This window comes from Microtus ochrogaster, linkage group LG2 (assembly GCF_000317375.1).
Source record: "Microtus ochrogaster isolate Prairie Vole_2 linkage group LG2, MicOch1.0, whole genome shotgun sequence".
Lineage (NCBI taxonomy): Eukaryota > Metazoa > Chordata > Mammalia > Rodentia > Cricetidae > Microtus > Microtus ochrogaster.
Genome location: NC_022028.1, coordinates 25,600,417 through 25,621,522, shown reverse-complemented (window position 1 = coordinate 25,621,522; position 21,106 = coordinate 25,600,417). Strand labels below are relative to the sequence as shown.

The following is a 21,106-nucleotide window of genomic DNA, read 5'->3' as shown; positions in this document are numbered from 1 at the left end:
AAAAGATTTGTTCATAAGCTTAGAAAACTAGGGTTAAGTTGGCAAACTGAAAAAAAAAAAGCTTAACAAAAGATTTGTTCATAAGCTTAGAAAACTGGGGGACAGTGATTGTTAGAGGACCCGGCTCCTCCCATGAATCATACCTGTCTCCTACCCTTAGAGGCTCATTTTCTATTCCATGTCCTATTATAGCATGAACAATTTTTTTCAGGTAGCTTTATGTCTTGATACTTTTAACCCTCAAACTATAAGCCAAACTCAACTCTTTGAGTCATAATCAAACTCACATTTTGTTAGAATAACCCCAAATGATGCCAAATGACTAAGACATTCCCCAATAACCAAAGTTGGTCCTGGTACTGAGGAGGAAGAACATATAAATTATTATATCCTAGAGGCAAAATCAAAGGTTCTCTCCCCATCCAATTATGGTCTCATGCTATAATGCAGGCTTGTAAGATGTTGGTCACCTGTATAATTCCCAAACTGTAGGGAAAGTACTTGCCCCCCAGAAACCCCTCCTTCTAGAATCCACCTTGTGTGACTTTCAACACGAAACTGACCTTATTATTTCCACACTGCAGCCCAACATGCCCAACTGAGAACATTAGGACAGGGGCTGGCGGAGGATGGTCACACAAAAGTCACAGTACTAGGAAGTTCTCCTGGCTGTGTCTGAAATGCCAGGGTGTTCTTTCCCATGAGGAGTTTCCATGAAAATATTACACAAACTCCTACAGGACCTTTGCAGCTGGGACAGGTTCTAAGAAAGCACAGACTAAGAAGACGCATGGTTGTAGGTTAAGAATAATAGTTTACCAAGAAGGATTCTGAAGGCTTACAGTATGGGGACTCAGGGCGGCAGCCAGGCTTGCTTTCACATCTAAGGTGCTTGGTATACTCGGTTGGGGAGTTCAGGGTCCTTACTGGTATTGACAGAATTGCATCTGGGTAGTTTCCTGCCCTCGTTATTATTATTCTTGAAAGAGTTAAAGAGCCAACACTCTCCTCCTAAGTGTTCCTTCTCCTCTAATTTCTGTTCCTCCAGCTGCTCAACTCCACCTCCTGACAACGAAAGGCAGCTTGTCAACTAGCTAAATTTTACCCCCTTTTCCTACCCATGTGATGGAAGTGAGTGTCCACCTCCGAGTGGCTCAGAAGTGTCTTCCGGTTCAAGATCAATTGGTACAATTCATATCTCAACTGTTCTCTTCCTTCAGGCAGAAGCAAACGATCCAAAGGTGTGTTTGGGAGTCAAATTTGGGGAACTGTCATGAAATCATAGTTAAACTCTCTTAACTAAGAGTATATACTTCTAGCATGCCACGGAGGGGTGTATCCTTCCTAACATGCAAGTTTTTCTAGTTGGAGAGCCTGTAATGCAGACAGACACCAGATATTTCGGGGACAAAGTGTCACCCAGTTGTGGAGGGGCTGATGGTTAGAAATGTCTCTCCATGTCGGTAAAACTCCATCCTCTGAAACACACTCTTGCGGACTTCAAATGATTGTCTTCACTTTTTTGTTTTTTGTTTTTCGAGACAGAGTTTCTCTGTGTATCTCTGGATGTCCTGGAACTCACTCTGTAGATAGACCAGGCTAGCCTCAAACTCATAGAGATCCACCTGCCTCTGCCTCTGTGAGTGCTGGGATTAAAGGTGTGCACCATGATCTCCCGGCTAGCCCTCACTTATTCTAGCTTCTGCCACCTTCCACCTTTCCAACCTGGCCACTGGCTACCGGTTGGTGCTGCACCACACACACACACACACACACACACACACACACACACACACACACACACACACACCGGTCCTACCATGTCCCACTGTCAGAGGGCAAGCTCACCAGATAAACCTCCAGATACTTTGACTGGCAACACATTTCTAAAGGCAAATATTGGGGTCCCAGTAGGCTGCTCTGATTCCTCCCCTGCCACCAGTGGGCTGGAAACACCCTGGAAAGGTCTTGCACTTAGTCGCAGGCCCCTGAGCTGACCAAGCAAGAATTCACTATTCTGTTTGCCTGAGATTACATCTTTATCTCTGTGCCTGGTAGTCACCAAAATGTTGTGATCTCGTATGGCTCTTCCTCTGGATTGTGAGGACAAAAGGATGTTTATTCATCACCTACCATTGCCAGATGTCCGGAAGTTCCATTTCATGACCTCACAACCACCTTCTCAAGTTGGGGAAGTCCTTCCCATTTCAGATATAAGGAAACGGACTTGAGATGCTTGCTCAAAAATTATGTTTGTGTTGTTTCATATCCCCTCATACACCAACTCTCATATGGTTTCTTTCAACACGCATTGACATAGGATAGAATCTCACATCTCAATGGACTCATCGCAAGCTGGAAAGATCATGGTTACAGTACACTGAACCCACTTCACCTAGCCCTTAGCCCAGCCCAGCATCCCAGCACACTGCAGAATGTCAATCATTTCCTCTCATCAGTGGATGCTAACTGGGAAGGAGGTGGTCCAGACAAAGCAGAGGAAGACTGCCTGAGTTTCAGTCTCAGACCTGATCCTGTGGAGCTTCATCCTACCAGCTGAGGTAGAGTAAGAGATGGGGAGAGATTGGGTGGGTATTTAGAACCATGAATGAAATCACCTGTTGCCTATCCAGCAAGTTGATATAGATAGAGAGACAGATAGATATAAATAGGAAAATAAACATCTATTCCAATAGCCAATGGGGTGAGCCATATTTAAAATTAACTGTCCAGCTATAGTGAGCCAGAAGTGTTCATGGCTGATGTGAAAGTCACAGACAGGAGCCAGTCCAGGAACTTATTGTATTTAAAGCTAAATATGAATTTTCCACAGACCCTATGAGTGGAAGAATGTCTTTATCCCGACTCTACAGCAAGAAGAGACGTGAATGAATAGTCTTGCCTAAAGCCTTGTGTGACAATTACTAAGCCTGTCATTTCTATACAAGAGAAAGATCAGCCGTGTTACTAAACTTGAGCCTAGTCCAATCACTAATAGGTGCGGCTAATTGTTTTTGCACTCTTAAGCTCTTTGGGGGACTCACCACCCATTCCCAAATACATACATGAAGCCTTATTCTTACTTAAGAATACCTAGCCTTAGCTTGGCTTCTTTCTAGCCAACTTTTCTTAAATTAGCCCATCTACCTTTTGCCTCTGGGCTTTTGTCTTTCCCTGTTTATGTATTTCTTTCTTTACTTCTTACTCCGTGGCTTGCTGTATAGCTGGGTGATTGGCCCCCAGAGTCCTCCTCCCCTCTTTTTCTTGCTTTTTTGATCTCTTCTTCCCAGATTTCTCTTCCTATTTATGCCTCTGTCTGCCAGCCCCACCTATCACTTCTCCTGCCTTGCTATTGGATGTTCAACTCTTTATTCAGCCAATCAGGTCTTTTAGACAGGCAACATAACACAGCTTCACAGAGTTAAGCAAATGCAACATAAAAGAATGCAGCACATCTTTGCATCATTAAACAAATATTCCACAGCATAAACACATGTAACTTATCTCCAACTATTATTCTTCATCAAATAGGTAGGTTTTTCTCCTCTCCCTTACAGCTCAGAGTGAAAATTCCAAAAGGTAAGAAGAAAATGGGAGGGAAATGGAAAAACCAGAAATGGGCACCAGGGTCTGCTCTGTAGCCCAGGAAATGTTAACTTCTTGCATCTGGTTTGCTTCGCTTTTGAATGGAGGATATTTTTCATGCTTCCTAATAAGATCCATAAATTTAATAAAATAGTAAATACAAAGATGGCCCCCATGGGTCCTGGGCTGAGAAATTCTGTCTATGCCTTCTTCTAGGATCTTAGCCAGAAGACTCCATTAGGGATTAAGTGATCGTAGGGTACTTTTTTTCTAGTAATATTTGAAGTACATTTTATTTTTAAAAAGAAAGTTGTAAATATTCAAGTCACACAATATCATACCTTAATGTACACATCCTGATAATAAAATGATTGCTGTAGAATAACTGATTCTCTCTCTCTCTCTCTCTTTCTTTCCCTCCCTCCTCTCCCCTCCCCCATCTCCCTTCATAGCAAATCTCCAGTGTAGATTGCAGTACTGGGTTACTGGGCACAGTTTGTGTCTCTGCCCTACTGTCCACCATTGAAGGTCTGTCCTAGCTATCAATGCCATAGCCCGAGAATGCCACAGAAGGAAGGAATAACTGGAAAAGCATGAGCTGAACTCCTGATGTGGTTCATTCTTGGTGAATCAGATTCATAGATATGTCAACTGTTCTAGAAATAAGATCTGCACTGCCATCACATGTAACCCTCAAACCGCAGGCCACCTCTGGGTGACTCAGACCTTCTGCAGGGTTGTGACTGCTGCCCTTGGGCAAGCTCTTTGCTCAATGAAAGGGTGAGGGCAAAGCCCTCAGCTCAAAATACCATTGGACGACAGAAAGTACCAGTTGCTCTGAGCTGCTTTCTAAATCTAGCCCTGGGCTTCTCTGGTTTCACTTAGGGACCCAGTGGTGCTCCAGCACACACTTAATACTCGCTGTGTTGTGGGAGACCAAAGATGAACATGTGGGCAACCCCACCAGAGCCAATGCAATGGCAACGTTGCCCAGCTGAGGTCACAACATCACCCTCAGCCGGCGCTACAGTTACTCAGAAATTATAATCTTATTTTGAAATGATGAGTCTTTAGAAGCATCTATGTGGAAGCAATTTAGCCTCAAGAAAGTCAAACAAATGTCACTGGTGATGGCATTGCCTCCGGAAACCACGGCGGGGTTGGCTCTGAACGGGCTGTCAGAGAAACCTCAGGGTGAGACCTGATCCGCTCTCAGCGGCAGCAGGCAAGAACTTGCTTTGGTAATGAATCCAGATGATTTCTCAGCAAGAATTTCTGCCTATCACAGGATCATGCTCCTGATAAAGAGACCACATGTTCTGGGAAAATTAAAGAAATCAACCCTATCTGTAGGAGCAAAAGCTGATAAAGTCTTTCTGGAAATGCTTGGCGGCTGAGGTCACCTAAGTTCAATGTCATGTGTTACCTTGGCATTTGGAAAAATTCAAAGGTGCCCAGCCTAGCTGCAAATTCCTCTTAACCCCATTGCTTCATGTTTAACAGTCCCAACCAGCCAAGTCTTCTGTGCACAACTGCCAGGCGGTGCTCCCTCACATTCCCTTGCTAGTCTGCAAAATTCTTCATGCAATTCAAACGCAACCCTGAGGAGCAGAGTAGCTCCAGCCTCCTGCCTGCCCTCTCCAGCCCTGCTCCCTTCAATCTCTAAACATCATGCCTGCCTCCTTTAACCTCTGCTGGTGTGTTCTTTTCCTAGGGCACTCTGTGTGGTTTGGGGTCTTACTTGATGCCCCTACTCCCTGGAACTGGGTTTATACTTTCTAATCACCTGCAGTTGGAGCAATCTGCACAGTTTCAGGTTGTATTGCTTTGGGTGAGAATGGCCCCCATAAGGTCATATGTCTGAATCCTTGGTCCCCTGTTGGTGGAACAGCTTAAGGATTAAGAAGTGCAGTCTGCTTGGAGGAAGTGTGCCTCTGGGCGTGGGCTTTGGGGTCTCAAAGGATTTACTCCATTCTTACTATTCTCTCTGTCTCTTACCTAAGGATCAAGACATCAGCTCTCAGCTTCCTTTGCTCGGCTGTCATGCACTCCAACCCTCTGAAACCACAACCCAATTAAATGCTTTTTTTTTTTTTTACACAGCCTTGGCCTTGGTGTTTCGCCACGGCAATGGAAAAGGAACTAAGACACAGGTATGATGTCTTTGCCCATCCCCACAACTCTAGGGTGGTAGCCTCTCTTTTGCCAATGGGGTAAATAGGAAGTGATTAAAATAGCCACATGTATCAAGTTTTAAATCTATATACTGCTTAACTTGGAAATTTCATTACTGACAAAATATTGTTTATAGATTTCCCAAATGCAAAAATAATGCCAGGAAGATATAAAGCTTATTTATTGCAACATTATTTACATAAAAAATTAGAAACCATGGAAATAATCACCCACAGAGGAAATTGTAAAATAAATTGTGTTAACGTATTGTGTTAATTAACTTTGTTAATAGTGTTAATTAACTTTGTTCATCTACAAAGCACTGTGTAACAGTGAGGAGATATGCAAGGACCCGGGGTGGCTACAGCAACACATATGGAATGTGATCCCTCGGTGTTTGCCAAGACACTATGCATCCGCATCTGTGCAGGAATGTATGTATGCATGTCTCAATGACCAGAGGAATTTTATTTTAACTTCATCTAGTATCTCATGATATGCGTGCGCGCATATATACATATAGACATGTATTAAAAACAAAGGTATTGTCTAGACCAACAAGAATACCAAGATTGGCTGTAAATAATAGTTTCTCCACGATAAATAAAAAAAAATCCTTGAATTGACAGGTAAATTGAATTAATGTATTTTCTATTCCTTTTCTCTCTTTAAAGCAACTAATGAGAAGTCAGATACAGAAAGTGGAGCCGTCGGAAATGTTACCAAAATTTAGGTCACAACCATGACAAGGAGAGCCGAGGCAGCCCTGACCGCTGCGGTCACCCCAGCCCCACCCCTCCGGGGACGCCATCTGGGTGACTCACCACACTGATTCCGTCATTGAGCAGGGCCTCCCCGAAGATCATCATGTAAAGCTGCTCGTTCACGCGAGCCTCCTCGAACACAGCCAGGACGGCCACGGGGTCCACCGCCGAGATCAGGCTACCGAACAGCAGGTTCTGCAGCAGGTTGATGTCACCAAGGCCGAAGGCTTTGATCTGGCAGACGAAGTAGAGGGAGAGACCAATGCCAAAGGCATTGATCAGGGCCCCCAGGCCTGCCCACCACAGGATGGAGCCAATGTTCTCAAAGAAAGGCCGCGTGGGCATGAAGTAGCCGCTCTCCAACACGATGGGCGGGAGGAGATACAGGAAGTAAATGCTCGAATCCATGACTGGAGGCGATTTGTGGTGGGTGCCAAAGATGATGCCACCCACCAGAGCGCCCACGATGATGAGGAGGCAGCTCTCCGGCATGAGGTGGGGCAGCTTGTGGTAAAGGTGGAAACCTGGGCACACAGAAGAGCGGACATTAATCTTTGCCGATGAACCAGGCTACATGGAGAGACAGTAGGGTGGGGTGGTGCATAAGCGGCTGGAGGCTCTGAGGCGGGTATCGCATCTGCTGCAGGAACTTGGGAGTGTCACCTAGATTACCATCACTGCCACCAGTAACGGCCTGTGGTCCCGCTGCTTCCCTGCCTCCTGCTTCTTATAAGGGTACCAAAAGACTCACGAGGGGGGAGGGGGGAAGTGGGTGTGAAAAGCATACACGCATGCGTCACCCAGTGCATAGCTCACTTGGAATCTGACCAGCTCCGAGATCTCTTCTTATTCCATGCTTACTCCACAGCATAGAAATAAAACTTATGAATTTTTGTCTTCCCTCTTAACTTAATAATGTTGCCAACTGGACCCATGGAAGAAGAAAATAGGGTCACATTCTTATGAATGACCCTTGTCGGTTTTATCAATTATGTAATCAACCCAGATTTCCTCCTTCACTATTCTCCTTATCTGCCCCTAAAGTCCATCCCTTCCTCTCCATTTCTACCTCCGGAGCCTTTATTTAGGTCTTTATATTTCTCAGGCTATTGGTTGCATAGCTTTTCTATAGTTCGGATCTTAAACATCCCTCTAAAATCTATGAATCTACTCACGTCAAAGGATGTGCTATAAGACAGGTAAAACATTTACTGACAACACCATTGTGCCTGTGACGTCACAGTAACTGTGCTTTCTGGCCCAAGACATGCCCAATATCAAGGCAGCCAACATTCTAGCATGGGTGGGTGGGGAAGGGACACACTAGACCCGTGCCTAGCAGAGGAGCTATCTAGAGTAAATAGATTCTAGAAGAGAAAGAATCAGGGGTGTGGTTCCTGTTGGGTTCACCATGCTCCAGTAGGTGACCCCAGACCTATGCACTAGTTGGACTTCATGGGGTCATTAAAAAATAATTAAAGGGGTGTATGAATCTGGGAAGCAGTCTTAGGGTTATCCAGGAAGAGTTGGGAGAGGTGAGTGGGGGTGAATATGATCTAAATGCTATACATGCATGTAGGAAATACTAAAAAAAAGTGAGCTAAAATGGAAATATTATAATTATCAATTCTAATGTCACTTTGTATAAATATACACTAAAAGGAATAAAGATATTTCAGAAATGATGGTAAATTTTGCTCTAATCCGAAGCCAAAATGCATTTAAATTTTATTTTATATATAGAATTCCTGTTAGTAACTCAAATAGCAATTTTAAAGTCAAGCATCTAAACACAACATAATTCGAAGCCGGAGGAATTTAACGTGTTTAGGGATAATGGTCAAAAAGTATCAGAAGTGTTTACTTTGGTTTTTTTTTTTTCTTTTTTCTATACTACACCATGGCGTTTCTACCCGATCAGAAACTGTCATGTGGAACTAAGGCGCAACACTGTGGTCCACAGGGCACAGCAGCCTCAAGTAAGAACCAAGCGTTGGAGGCAGTGGTCCCTGTGTGAGCAGTTGTGCACACTCTGCATGCTCACAACCACGGCTGCATGGAGACCTCGTGACGCAACGTGATCAAGCACGCACACAAACTCCCTGATCTCATTACACACTTGATTTCTGGATTGATTGTTGGCCAGTTCTTCAGGAACCTTTTCTGTTATTGTGGCTACTAAGCTTTTCATGACCCTGAATTCCAGTGTACAAGTATGTGTGAGGTTGGAAGAAGGTTTAAGAAGCTATAGTCTCTGACCCTGTTCATCTTACTGTCTCAGTTCCACCTAAGATGTGGAGGGCACTCAGAGCACCGAATAGATTGTAAACTAACGGTATTTAAGCACTCTTCTGTAAAGAAAAACATACTACTGACTTTATTGAGGTAGAAAGTCAAAGATGTAGATTATATGGCATCTCCCGCGGTTGGCAAAGTTTTAATGGTAAGACACAAATAAATAAGAAGACAGAAATAATATGACCTATGAGACTTTAGTAATATGTACATAAAATATTCTATAAATACAAAGACATCAGCAATCAGAAGATCATCGTGGGGTCCTCAAGCCACACCCCCTGCCCCAAGCGCCTCCATCCTTCAATACAGCCAATCAAAATCTTTTGCCAGCAGGCTCCTTTCCTGTCTTGTTGCTGTTTTCCCTGTTAAAATTGTCCTTTTCCTTTGTCTTTGGGTCCTGCTCAGAATTCGAGGCTAACTCTTTCCAACTCCCCACGAAAGGAATTAATATGTCTTCCTCAAAAATTAATGTCTTATCAAAACAATTTATCTCTCCGATGCTTGTTTAGTAACAGTGATGCTTATCTCCCACTTTTGTGCATGACTTATCTGTACTTGAGTGTAAATTCTCCCAAACTTCAGGAAATGGTTTACATCATTCTATGACTTAACAGTTTACATCATTACAGCGCTTAACAAATATCAGCAGCTAAGTCTGTGTAACAGCTGGGTCTCAAAGTATTTAAATGAATGAGTGAATGAATGAATGGGCTAAATGGTCATCAGAGATGATGTCATATGGAAGGAACTGGGTGCCTTGGGAAATGGCTGAGATAGCCACAGTTGTGTAATAGAATGAGAAGCATTTTAAATGAGGGGAGGGAGCTTCAAGACGAGAGAGAGAGAGAGAGAGAGAAAAGTGTCCTAACAGACACTTTGCTCCCTCATTGAGAGATGCCACCTGGCTTCAACAAGGTATCAATTAGTAAGATTATTAAGGAAAACTGGAAGATGGTTTTTGTGCCATCTAACAGGGAGCTTGGCTTCTAAATTACCTAAGGTAGATTTTTTTTTCCAGAGGCTTTGGAGAACCAGTGAATGTCTCCTTGGAGAGTTTTATATTTAGCTTTATAAAAAGAAGATGTGGGTCTTCCTCAGAACTACTTTGAACTGCTCCAAGACATATATGCATAAGAGAGTATGGGGTGTGTCTGCGTGCATGTGTGTACATATATATGTGTATGTGTGTGTGTGTGTGTGTGTGTGTGTGTGTGTATGTGTGTATGTATACAGGTCGATACAATTGAGCAAAATTATCACCAAAGGATGTGACTCATACTGTCAGTTAGGCTTCACTGGTGTCCAGAGCAGTTGAGGGCCTTCTAAAGCCTGGGTTCTCAGTTTCCTAATCACATTTTTAGCCTTCTTATTTTCTTCTTCACCCTCCTTATTTTTGTCTCTCAATTCGTGTTTGTTTTAATCAAACTTAACTTCTAATGTATGCCGTAGAACTGGAAGAGCCTGTGTGTTTTCTCGGTACCTACGTTTTACCATTCTGGCTCCTGGTCCTCCAAGTGCATCTACCTGCCTCAAGGCAAAATGTCTGAGTCTGTAGAGTCCTGGCAGAAACAGGCCACAGGCTTGTCGCATTGCAATAGGAAGTGCTTAAAGCATTTTACACTTTAAATCACAAGTCCCGCTTGGGGAAGGAGAGCAGATTTCACAAAGTCAGTCACTTTCCATCTTTATAACCCCAGTGCTTGAACGGAAGTGGGAAGAAACACTCAGGGCCTGGGAAATGGAAGACAACTTTCAATGCTGTTCTTCCTATTGGTCCCGGAACCGGTTCCACAGTATTCTAGGAACTGTGATGGAACTAAGAGATAACTCACAGTCAGAAGTGACCTGAATTATCTTTGTTCTATAATTCGTGTTTATAGTTTTATAGCTGGCTATTTAAAAGGAATGGGGAGGATTTAGCTATTTTCCTCTCACAGTGCTGACTGGTGAGTTCTCGGTTAACCCCTTAAGGTCCAACCCATTCGTTTCCAGGTATTGCCTGGGTATTCTACAAATGTGCCTGAATGAATCAGACATAATACACGAGGGTGAGAATAAGGCTGAAAATTATGTTATTATTCATAACCTATAATCTGAATATTCATAGGCATTCCTTAGATGTTAAAGACTAGAAACCATCATCATTACCATCATCTTTACTACTATTACTATTTATCTCTCATAAACAAGTCATCATAGCACACAGAATGTCAGGCCCAGCATTTGGCACACAGTGTATATTTAATAAATAATGCGTCTTTTCAGTTCCCAGTGCTTACAGCATATAGACTTTTCTAGATTCCTGAAGACTAGCAATTATAAACTCATTCTTGAGTAAATATGTTTCAACTGAAAACCTACAGTAATTTTCCTTTCTGAAATCCTACTGAATTGCACCATCAGGAAAGTCAGTCACATCTAACTGAGAGTCCCCTGAACAACAGTGTCTCCCACAATCTCTTTGTACTTCCTGATAGTAAATTCGGGGCACATGCAACATACGCAAATAACAAACAACCCCTTATGCAAATGTACAAACGCCGATAAATTGGGCCCTCCTCTACTTCTAGATGTCTAGCGGTAGATAAAGGAGCCAGCTAGTCAGCAACAGGTCTGTGTTCTAAGGACCCCCTAGAGCTCCAGCTGTTGCCAGCTGTTGCCAGCTGTTGCAAACAGAGGGAGGGAAGCTGTGGGAGAGGAACAAGGGAGACAAATAATACTCCCCATTGTTTACAAATGGTACAGAAGTATCATGGGAGACAACTTTGAAAATTCCCATTATCCATTTGGCCAGACGAAAGGTGCCAGACCCGGGTCTGGCTTGAGCACAATATTCACCTAGAGAGCCAGTTTTGCTCACGCACTCCTTCAAAGTGATGGGCGCTTGGCGTAAGCTCACCATTCAGCAAACTTCAGCTTTCTCCCAACTGGCCCTTCCCATTTCATTTTAAACTTTCATAGCTTAAGAGGCATAGGCTTGAAAGAGGTACCCAAGTACTCCCGAGCCCCTAGCCCACAGGCAGGAAGGAGTTACAGAGATAGACAAGAACCCGTAAATATTCACTACAGACTACACATGGCGCAACCTACACCTCACGTCTGTCATATATATGCATGTATATGTACTCATATACATGTACGTATGTGGAGATAAAAATGTTTGAAAGATTCTACATCAACAAGGCAATCTGTGCACTCAAACTATCGACAGTTTATCATAGAGAAGGCAAAGGCAATAAGTATATGCAGTAACTGGCATAACTGTATGGATTCTCGGCTTTGGAGTAAGCAGTTTTAAGGAGAGAGCAGTGCACATTGGTGTTAGAACGTGAACCACTACTGTGGCTTCTGAAGGAGGAACACTTGACTAGAGCTCAGCGCATTCACTGGAGCTCCCTTCCATGCAAGAGGAAAGCAGGGCGGCTGGCAGCTCCATCTGAGTTAGGAGGCAAGCCATACTTTACGGGCAGATATTGGCTCGTATACCCCGCACCCCATTGCTGGGGTGTTGAGAGTTGCCTGTGGTTATTTTTCTCCTTGCTTCCTGTCACTTTGCAAGAAACATGAGTCTGTTGGAAAGAATAAAAAACCAAAGCTATTGACAAATTACAGCACATGGCTAGGAATGAAGGAAGATCGTGTTACATAAAGAAATATTATTCAATCTCTGGCATCCCCCAAGCTCTGTACACGTTACATTTTATATTCTTTTAAGCATGGAGCATTAGATTTTTATATGACAGATAAGTCACATGACTGTGTTCTCGAATTACAAAAACAAAACAATGAATGGTGTAGGCATATGCATTTAAATTTCAAACGCAGTCCTGAAGCATTAAACAGCCACGGCTTTCTCCTAATTTCAGGGAATATGATTTTAATGCACTACAAGCAACGGTTAATATCTGCTTGACCCATCGGCTGTCTATAAGAGATTTTCATATGGGATAAGAAGTAATCCCCCTTAAACATATATTTGAGGACTTACCAATCTTTGCAAGAGATGCAAGCAATATCCAGAGGGTGACCTCATAGGGAATTTGAACATAGTCATAATCCAGTTCAAACACAGATATTCTTTCATCAGGGTCTGAGCTGGAAGCAGCAAACTGAGCATCAGGTGCCTGCTGGGCAGTGGAGTTGGAGGATTCATTCACATATGAGGATGCTTCGGAACATGCAAAGGCCATCAGCCATAGCAACCAGTTCCAAGAACGAAAAGCCATATGCCTTGCGAGACCCATGCCTGTGGGGCTCTTCCTACACACTTGGGGCCTGATGTGTGCCGTGCATCTGAGGCGGGCGTTTCCAGTCTCGTTACCCGAGTGAGAGACAATATATGTGCAATCCAGAAATCATTCCCCAACGAGTCCAGTGTGATGATTCTGCAGGTACATGCTTCCAGATCTTCCTAAAATCTGCCGTTGTTCGAGCAGCTCAGCTTCTCCAGCAGATGTAGGCTTCCAGTGAGCTCTACCTGCACGACCTTCATCCGACTGTGAACTAAAGAGAAATCTACGAAGAGAAATTTCTCTTCATTCGGAGCTGTTTCCTCACTCACTGAACACCGGCTTCATCTCGTGAGTGTAAATTGGAAAGGACGCTCATTCGGTGAACCACTGAAGTCCTTGATAAGGAAGGGAATCCTTCCTGCCCTGCTGGATCCCAGGAAGAAGTCACCTGTAGTGTACCTGGTCCTCCACCCCTCCCTCTTCGGTCTCACCTGTTTGGAACCCGTCAAAGCTGCAGGTAGCTCTTGAACCACTCCTAATTATTTGCTTTGATTTGACTTTTGTAATGAAATGCTTGCTCTGAAGATTCTTCGCAGGCTACGCTACTGACACCTAGTGGGCACCTGCAACATGGCACCCTTTGCGAGTTGGTAATGACAAATTGCTAAAACTGCAGTTAGCATCCAAACCAAGGCTCTTTTTGGAAGAGGAAGGGCTGTTAATATGTATGCCAAGCCATGAGGAGGAAATAGAACTGTCCTGGAAGACCTATCGGACTGTCTTCACAGACAATGGAGGCGGAGGCAAAGCAAGGACCAAGAAGCTAATGAACGCTGGATTTCTTGGCCAGTTATAAATGAAAGAAACAAGGCTCCCTCTCTTTATACACTTCACAGACAGTTTCTGCAAAGGAAAGAAACCAAATAAGAAGTTGGATGAGTGTGTCTGCAAACCCAGTTGTGAAATGACCAACCTGTAGTTAACCATTTTGTTACTATGGTCTATCTGTACAAAAGAACCATCGGCATGGACTGTCTACAGAGTTCAGAGTGGGTTTTGTCAAAGGTTCTTTATCTGAAAGTGACCAATTGTATCCATTCCAGGAAGTGTATAGAACAGTAAATAAGACAGATAAGAAGAAAAACTTCGAAAAAGCCAAAATTTCCCACAGATGTAATACGTATTTTCCTAATGATGACAGAAGCGAGGATGGTATAACAGTCTGTGCTTATGGCCTTGGTGTGTGTCACGCTGCGTCTTACCATGTTACCATTCTTGCCATATCAAGTGCATCTTACAGAGCCACCCTCTGACTTTATTTACAAATGGGAATTCTTTAAGACAGAAGATAGAAATAACAGAGTCAAAGAGGAGATAGCACACTACCTGCCCAGGCAGAAAAGTGGGTTCATTTTACAAATCGCCCCTAAGGAGGCTTCGATGTAACAGACATTGCTGGAAGTAGAGAAGGTATCCTAGGAAAATGAAAGGCTCAGTCATTCAAGAAGACGTATAACAATTTGAAGCATGGATTTACAAAGTAAGATTGACTCTGGGAAGAAGAGAATGGATTGATTTCAACATCATTTTATACGATAGGATGAAGGTCAAATTGATACAGATCGTTTCAATAGACAAAAAAAAAAAAGTATGAGACCAAGCCAACATGTTTGCATTTTTAAAGCTGACACCAAAACGGGAGCAGCCACATGCTCCTTAGTCGAAAATGAACGACTTTGCCCTGAACGTACTACACTGTCATGCAGGCTCTATCCAGAGGCATTAAATCATAAAGATAGGGGTACCTGGGCTGATTTGAGAAAGGAAAAAATATTTCTATGTGCATATGACACAATCCATTTTAATGGAAAATCACAAGTCATTGACTAAAAATCTGTGGGATCTATTTAAGGAGCTTGTGACCAGAATTGTCAGAACCAGTTCCTGGACCGTGGCAGCCGTGATGAGCTAAGCTCAGACATCTGTCCTCAGTATGCCAATTAGATAAGCAACACTGAAAACAGAAAAGGGAGAGTTAATCAACTTGGCCATGTTGGGGTAAAAGACAAAGAAGTCCAGTGACTCCCCCCCACCACGTCCATCTTCTGGGTCCTGACATGATGTTGGGTTTTAGCAGAGGCCAATAGGGGTTCATCACTAAGCAGTTCCATCATGGTAGTCTTTGCCCATAATTGACCTGTCAGCTGTCTCCTGAAGGTGGCCTGATGTGTGAAATCTCTTTTCTTGGAAACAAGTTCCTTCTCTGCCTGGCACCAGGTTTTCACTTTTTTTTTTTTCCAGTTTGAGCTTTCTGGAAAAATTCCAATTACTGATAGCCAAGGAAACAGGCACAACTGTCTCTTAAGAATACCTTCACTCCTGTTGCCAAACGTACTTCTTAGAGAGCCAGTGTCCAATATTTTCTAATTATTTATTCTAAGGCGTGGTCTGGAGTTCACATTGTTAAGTCATGTGGAACTCTCCGAGCTTAGGGTGGCTAATCATCATACAACTGGGAACACGTGAACACAGGCTTGGGCAAGCTTCACAGCACCCAGAATTTTAATCTGAGGAACCTCAGAGTGTCCTCCTGCTCTTTGCAAACTAGAAGGCAATAGACTATAACTATAAACTATTTGATAACTAAACTATAAATTCTTCAGCTCCATAAAAGACTCCAGAAGGATATAATATTACCTAAGTAAACCGAAGTGCATGGTAAGCAACCCCCAAAACTCTAGAATTGACAGAGACATCTCGCTGCCTGGACAGTCACCCAAAGTTCTTCTGTAACATTGGGGCATCCATCTTCAACCTACAGGCCCACAGTATCCAGCAAATTTTTCCATGAAGCTGGAAATTTCAAAGACAGTTCTGCCTATATTGGCAGTTTTCAGCCACTTTTTTCTGTGTCCTGCAGAATGTCTGGCAGACTCTTATGTGTAGCAGGAACCCTGAAGGACCATGTCTTCTTTAGGCAAGTTCAGCAGTCATTTCTCTGTGGTTCCTGAATGTCCAATTTTTGCAGCATACCATGAAGCAGACCAGACAAGAGCAGTTTCTTGTCCAGTTGGCTAACAAACTCCATGAGGAGCCTCTTTGATGGCCATCATCCTCTTAAATTAGTGCTTCCAGGAGCAGATGTGTCTCATTATCATGAAAAGTCCTAAGTTTTTATCATTTAAATACAATATTCTGTAGTCTTTGAAAGGTTTGAAGAATACCTATCCATCTGAAATACATCTCTGTACATCTAGAAAATCTAACTAACAGGTTTGACTATTATAGATGATTATCTATTAACACATTTCTTAATTATACATTACATTTTAAATGAGCTGTACAAACACAATACCTTAATCAAGAGCAGAAATAAACATATAACAAAATTGTCCTTAAATTTGTATCAATAAGCTAAGATCCATACCAATGCAAAGTATTGATCTCTATATCATATCCCCCTTTAAATGTAAACAAATATTTATAAACAATTATTTAAGGAATTTGGGTGTAGCTCTCTCCAAACTGCTTCCTGATTTTTGTTAGGCAAAGTAATTGGGGGGGGGGGGCGTTATTCACAGCAACCTTTCAGGTGGTCTTGGTCCATCAAACTGTATTAGTCTGGAAGCAATCACAGGTTCTCATCCTCTGTGGAAACAAAAAAAAGAGCCTCTTTTCCAAAGTAACATATCCTTAGGTCCATATTTTGAAATCAAGATATCTTTAAAGTATATATGTTGGTTTAGCTTAGCAATCCCAGAATCAAATGTCTCTCTGCAGTCAAAAAATTTGAATAAAACACAATAATAGACATAATCCAGACTCTCTATGAATTTTCCATCTTTACATGGCTTATTTTTCTTTACTCATTTTAATTTATGACTGTCTGTACTCTGTCTCTTTAAAGACTTTACCTTAAACCATTTACTTATTTTTATAACTGTCTATATTTTTTTCTTCTCCCTCCTAAGCCTACATACATTTATCCAACACTGTGACCCATTTAGAGGTCTTTTTTATCTGGATTTGTCTTTATTGCATATCTGTAATTATTTTCTGACCAGAATTGTGTCTTAAAATGCTAAGCCCTTCTTCTGAACTTAAGCAGCACCATTGCTATGGAAAATACGGTACTGCCTGCTTGCCCCACCCAGTCCAGCATGGCAGAGCTGTTCACTGCCTCTGAGAGCTGTGCTCGTAGCCCCATTTTTAGGCAAACAGCTAATCTATTTTGCCATTAAGCAAGTTGTAGCACTCTGTTCACAAACCCCATTTAAATGCTCCATAGCTGGACCTCCAGAAAGAGTCAGGGTTTGTGCTGGCAGCACAGCCCAGTAAGCCAATATTTCAAAATGACAGCTTTTTTTTCTGCTACCATTGAATCAGGAAAACCTCTCTTACAGGAACCATGTCTCTGCTTTCTTCTAGCAAACAGAGCCCACCCAAGAAAATGCTGCTACCAAACCATGCTTAACTCTGTTCTTTTGTGTCTGGGATTCCTTTTAAAACTTTCTTGGGTTCTAAGTAGATTTTCATCAACCATGTTGGCACTAATTTGTTGTAAGGAGAGGAGGCTGTTTGTTGGTTCTTGGCTGCCCAGACTTCCAAAATAACCACACAGAAACTGTATTAATTAAAACACTGCTTGGCCCACTTGCTCTAGCTTCTTATTGGCTAAATCTTACATATTAATTTAACCTATTTCTAGTAACCTGTGTATCTCCACAAAGCTGTGGCTTACTGGGTAAAGTTCCAGCATCTGTGTCTGGCAGGGCTACATGACTTCTCTCTGACTCTGCCCTTCTTTCTCCCAGCATTCAATTTAGTGTTCCCCACCTACCTAAGTTCTGCCTTATCATAGGTCAAAGCAGTTTCTTTATTCACCAGTGGTATTCACAGCATACAGAATGGAATCCCACATCAAGAGTGCTGTCCTTTCTTGTTTAAAATGAACAGTTTTATCTGTAGAGGTCAGACTCCAATCTCTTTCTACCTCCTGTCTTTATACACTGCTTCAGAAATTTACCAGAAGATTTATATAATGCAAGAGGCATAAATACATATAAAAGAGCTGGCAACAATTAGAAACTACCAGAATTAGAATTACCAGAAAGTTTAGGAAATCCTATCTGGGTTGCCATATGTTACCAAGGAAATTGTGGTTCTCTGGGTTCTTAGTCACATTAATAAGAAAATTTAAGAAAAGATTCAGAAGGAAGTTTGAGAAAAAATTGTTAAGAGTTCAAAAGAAAATCAGTGGGGGAAGTTAAGCTGAAAATCTTGGCAGCTGCCCAGAAAAGAGAGTTGGAGAAGATAGAGAGAAGCCATGCTTTTGAGTTTGGCTTGCATGTTCAGCCATAGAGGTTCAGCAGCTAACCCCTCTTGGATAAGCAGGCAAAGTGGAGAGGGCTGGGAGTTCCTTCTGGGAAAGAACAAGGAAGCCTGGCGTTTGGCTACTAACTATCTCTGGAACGGAAAGAGTACATTGTATCATGGCAGTGATCATTATTCTTTTCATCTTTTCAGTGTGGCCTCTGGTGAACAAGCCTTCCTGAGACAGGGTCCATGGTGTGGGTGATTAGCCATAATACTCCCAGATAAATTAACTTTTTACAATCACACCTATTGATTAATTTACTTATTTATTGCTTTCACATGATATAGAGTGGTGCCTGTGTGTATATGCCACTGGACGCCTGTGGAGGGCAGAGGGCAACTCTTTTGAATCTATCCTCAGTTTTTATCACACAGGACCATACTCATGTCTTCAGGCTTGGAGGCAAGTCCCATTAATTACTGAGTCTATCCCAAAATTAGCTTTTAAGGGAGGAGACAATGACAATGGTATGCCATATCTCAACTCTGGGCCAGAGGCGGATTTCATTGTTTTGAACAGGAGCAATAGTTTTGTCTTGCTAGGCTTCAATAGAGACCCGATGTCCTTCAGAACCATGGTACCATCCTTCCTTCTGAAGAGGTAACTCTAACATCATTTAGGAGGTTGAAACTGGAAGATAGATATAACCCATTTCCACCATGAGAATCCAGACCTCTAGTTCTAAAGTTATTCCCAAGATCATCTTAAATAGCAAGATTGCTCAAATGGTAGGTTTTGCATCTTCATGGGACTGGTGTGTGTGTGTGTGTGTGTGTGTGTGTGTGTGTGTGTGTGTGTGTGTGTGTGTGTGTGTGTGTGTGTGTGGATGTGTTCAAGAGTATGCAGGGGGAGTGAAGGAGTGAAATACCCAAGGAAACCAGAAGGCATCAGATCCCCTGGAGCTACAGTTGCAGGTCACAGAGAGGGGGCCTGGGACCAGAGCTCAGGTCTTCTGCAATAGCAATATGTATTTCCTGACACTCCACCCCAGGCATTTCAAATTAGGCATGTCAATAATTTTAATTTTTATTATACAGAAGATTCAAAACACAAAAGTAAGCATGAAGTGGCCAGATGTTTGTTACTGAGGGTTTTTTTTTTCGGGATCCATAGAAACAGATTAAATTTTACATCATTCTATTTTCAAACTCATCATATAAGTTTAGAAGAGGCTAGCTAGCCAGAATTCTACTTGGGAAGTACCAAAGTAACAAACAGGTAACATTTTCCTTGGTTACCCAAATGACAATCAAGGTCTCTTTAACTCCCTTGTTCCTCCATCTGAAATGACTCAACAAAGCCATAAAAAGGGCAAACATTTCTTTTTTTATGGCAGCCACCCAAATAGTTCATCAGAACACTGTATAAACTGAGGGCATGACCAACATGAACACTCCGTGGTATGGTTAGGGGGAGATTTTTATTGTAGATATGAGAGAGAAAGAGAACAGCCAGAGGCATCTGGAGGAATTCAGAACAGAGAGAGAAAGAAGTAAAATGTACATGGCTGGCAGTCTGGACCTACTCAGAAGAGAAGCAAGAGCAGACTAGGGGAAGGGAGGAGACAGGGAGAGCATATTGAGAAATAGCAGGGTTATAAGAAGGATGAGCATCTGTGGGGAGGGAAGCCCATGAGATCGGGGGAGCTTAAGGTAGGGAAGGAGGTGAGAAGAGCTAGGATGCTAACTCATATGGACTTTGAAGGAATGTGTAACAGGTGCTTGAGGCACTGAGGGAGCCTGGAGGCACACATGTGCTTTGGTATGTTGATAGGCACCATATATATCCCTTCTGCCTTTTGGGATTTGGGGAAATGGAGTTTCTTTGGACATGGTAAACACCGAATGTGCTTCAAAAAGCCATCAACTTGGTGGAGCCTGTCACCAAAATAGAATGGTGTTGATGGTGTTGGATAGGAACCTACTGGACAGCTTAAGGCCAGGAAACCAAAAGGAATGGCTTCAGGAGTACCGTTGCTCGAGACTCAAAATGCCAGAAGAGCCCTCTGACTTCTGTTCTTCCTAAATGAATATCCCCTCCTGGAGGTTACATGTGAAGGTGTAACTGAAATCCAGTACAGATGCCAATGCCTCCTGGTGAAGAGCCTTAGAATTAGATCTTAAGATTTTCTCTGTGGAGATGGGATACATTTATTCCAATTTCAACCGATTTGGTAAATGATTCTGGAGTTACCTCCTCTGCAATGGAAATGTTACTGTAGACTTAATAAGGTTCTGTTGATGTCCATTAAACCAAAGCTATTCCCTACTGGTTAAAATAATGGAATCTATATCCAGGCTTAGGTGGAGACATACGATTCCAAGCTCCTTGAAACACAAAAATTAATCCATTTGGGTCTGTTAATCACCTAGCCAAGGAACCATTCCTCAGAGAAGCAATTGTGCTAAAGATGGGAGGAAGAATCACCCCTTAATAAGATGAAGGACTTTCCCTTTGCAACATCTTACCCTGGGATTATGGACCTGCCTTGAAACTCTGTCTGTCTTCCCAAGCCTTGTTGTTTCTTGTTTGTGTGTTCTTGCTTGCTTATTTTAGGGTTTTCAAGACATGGTTTCTCTGTATCGCTCTGGTTGTCCTGGAATGTGCTCTATAGATGAGCTTGTCTTCAAATTTAGAGACTTGCTGCCTTTCCTTCCCAAGTGCTTGCATTAAAG

General features: G+C 42.6%; 1 protein-coding gene across 2 annotated transcripts in view; it reads right to left on the bottom strand.

Moving 5' to 3' along the window:
* The window catches only part of Slc9a4 (solute carrier family 9 member A4), a 51,225-nt gene extending 37,594 nt beyond the window's left edge, over positions 1–13,631 (bottom strand). For both annotated transcript variants that reach the window (XM_005359992.3, XM_026785781.1), the window contains exons 1-2: positions 12,811–13,631; positions 6,585–7,048 (exon numbers count right to left, since the gene is read on the bottom strand). In XM_005359992.3, coding sequence (XP_005360049.1) covers positions 6,585–7,048; positions 12,811–13,066 — 720 coding nt within the window. In that variant the 5' untranslated portion in view covers positions 13,067–13,631. The remainder of the gene's footprint in view (positions 1–6,584; positions 7,049–12,810) is intronic.
* Between the last annotated feature and the right edge of the window lie 7,475 nt (positions 13,632–21,106).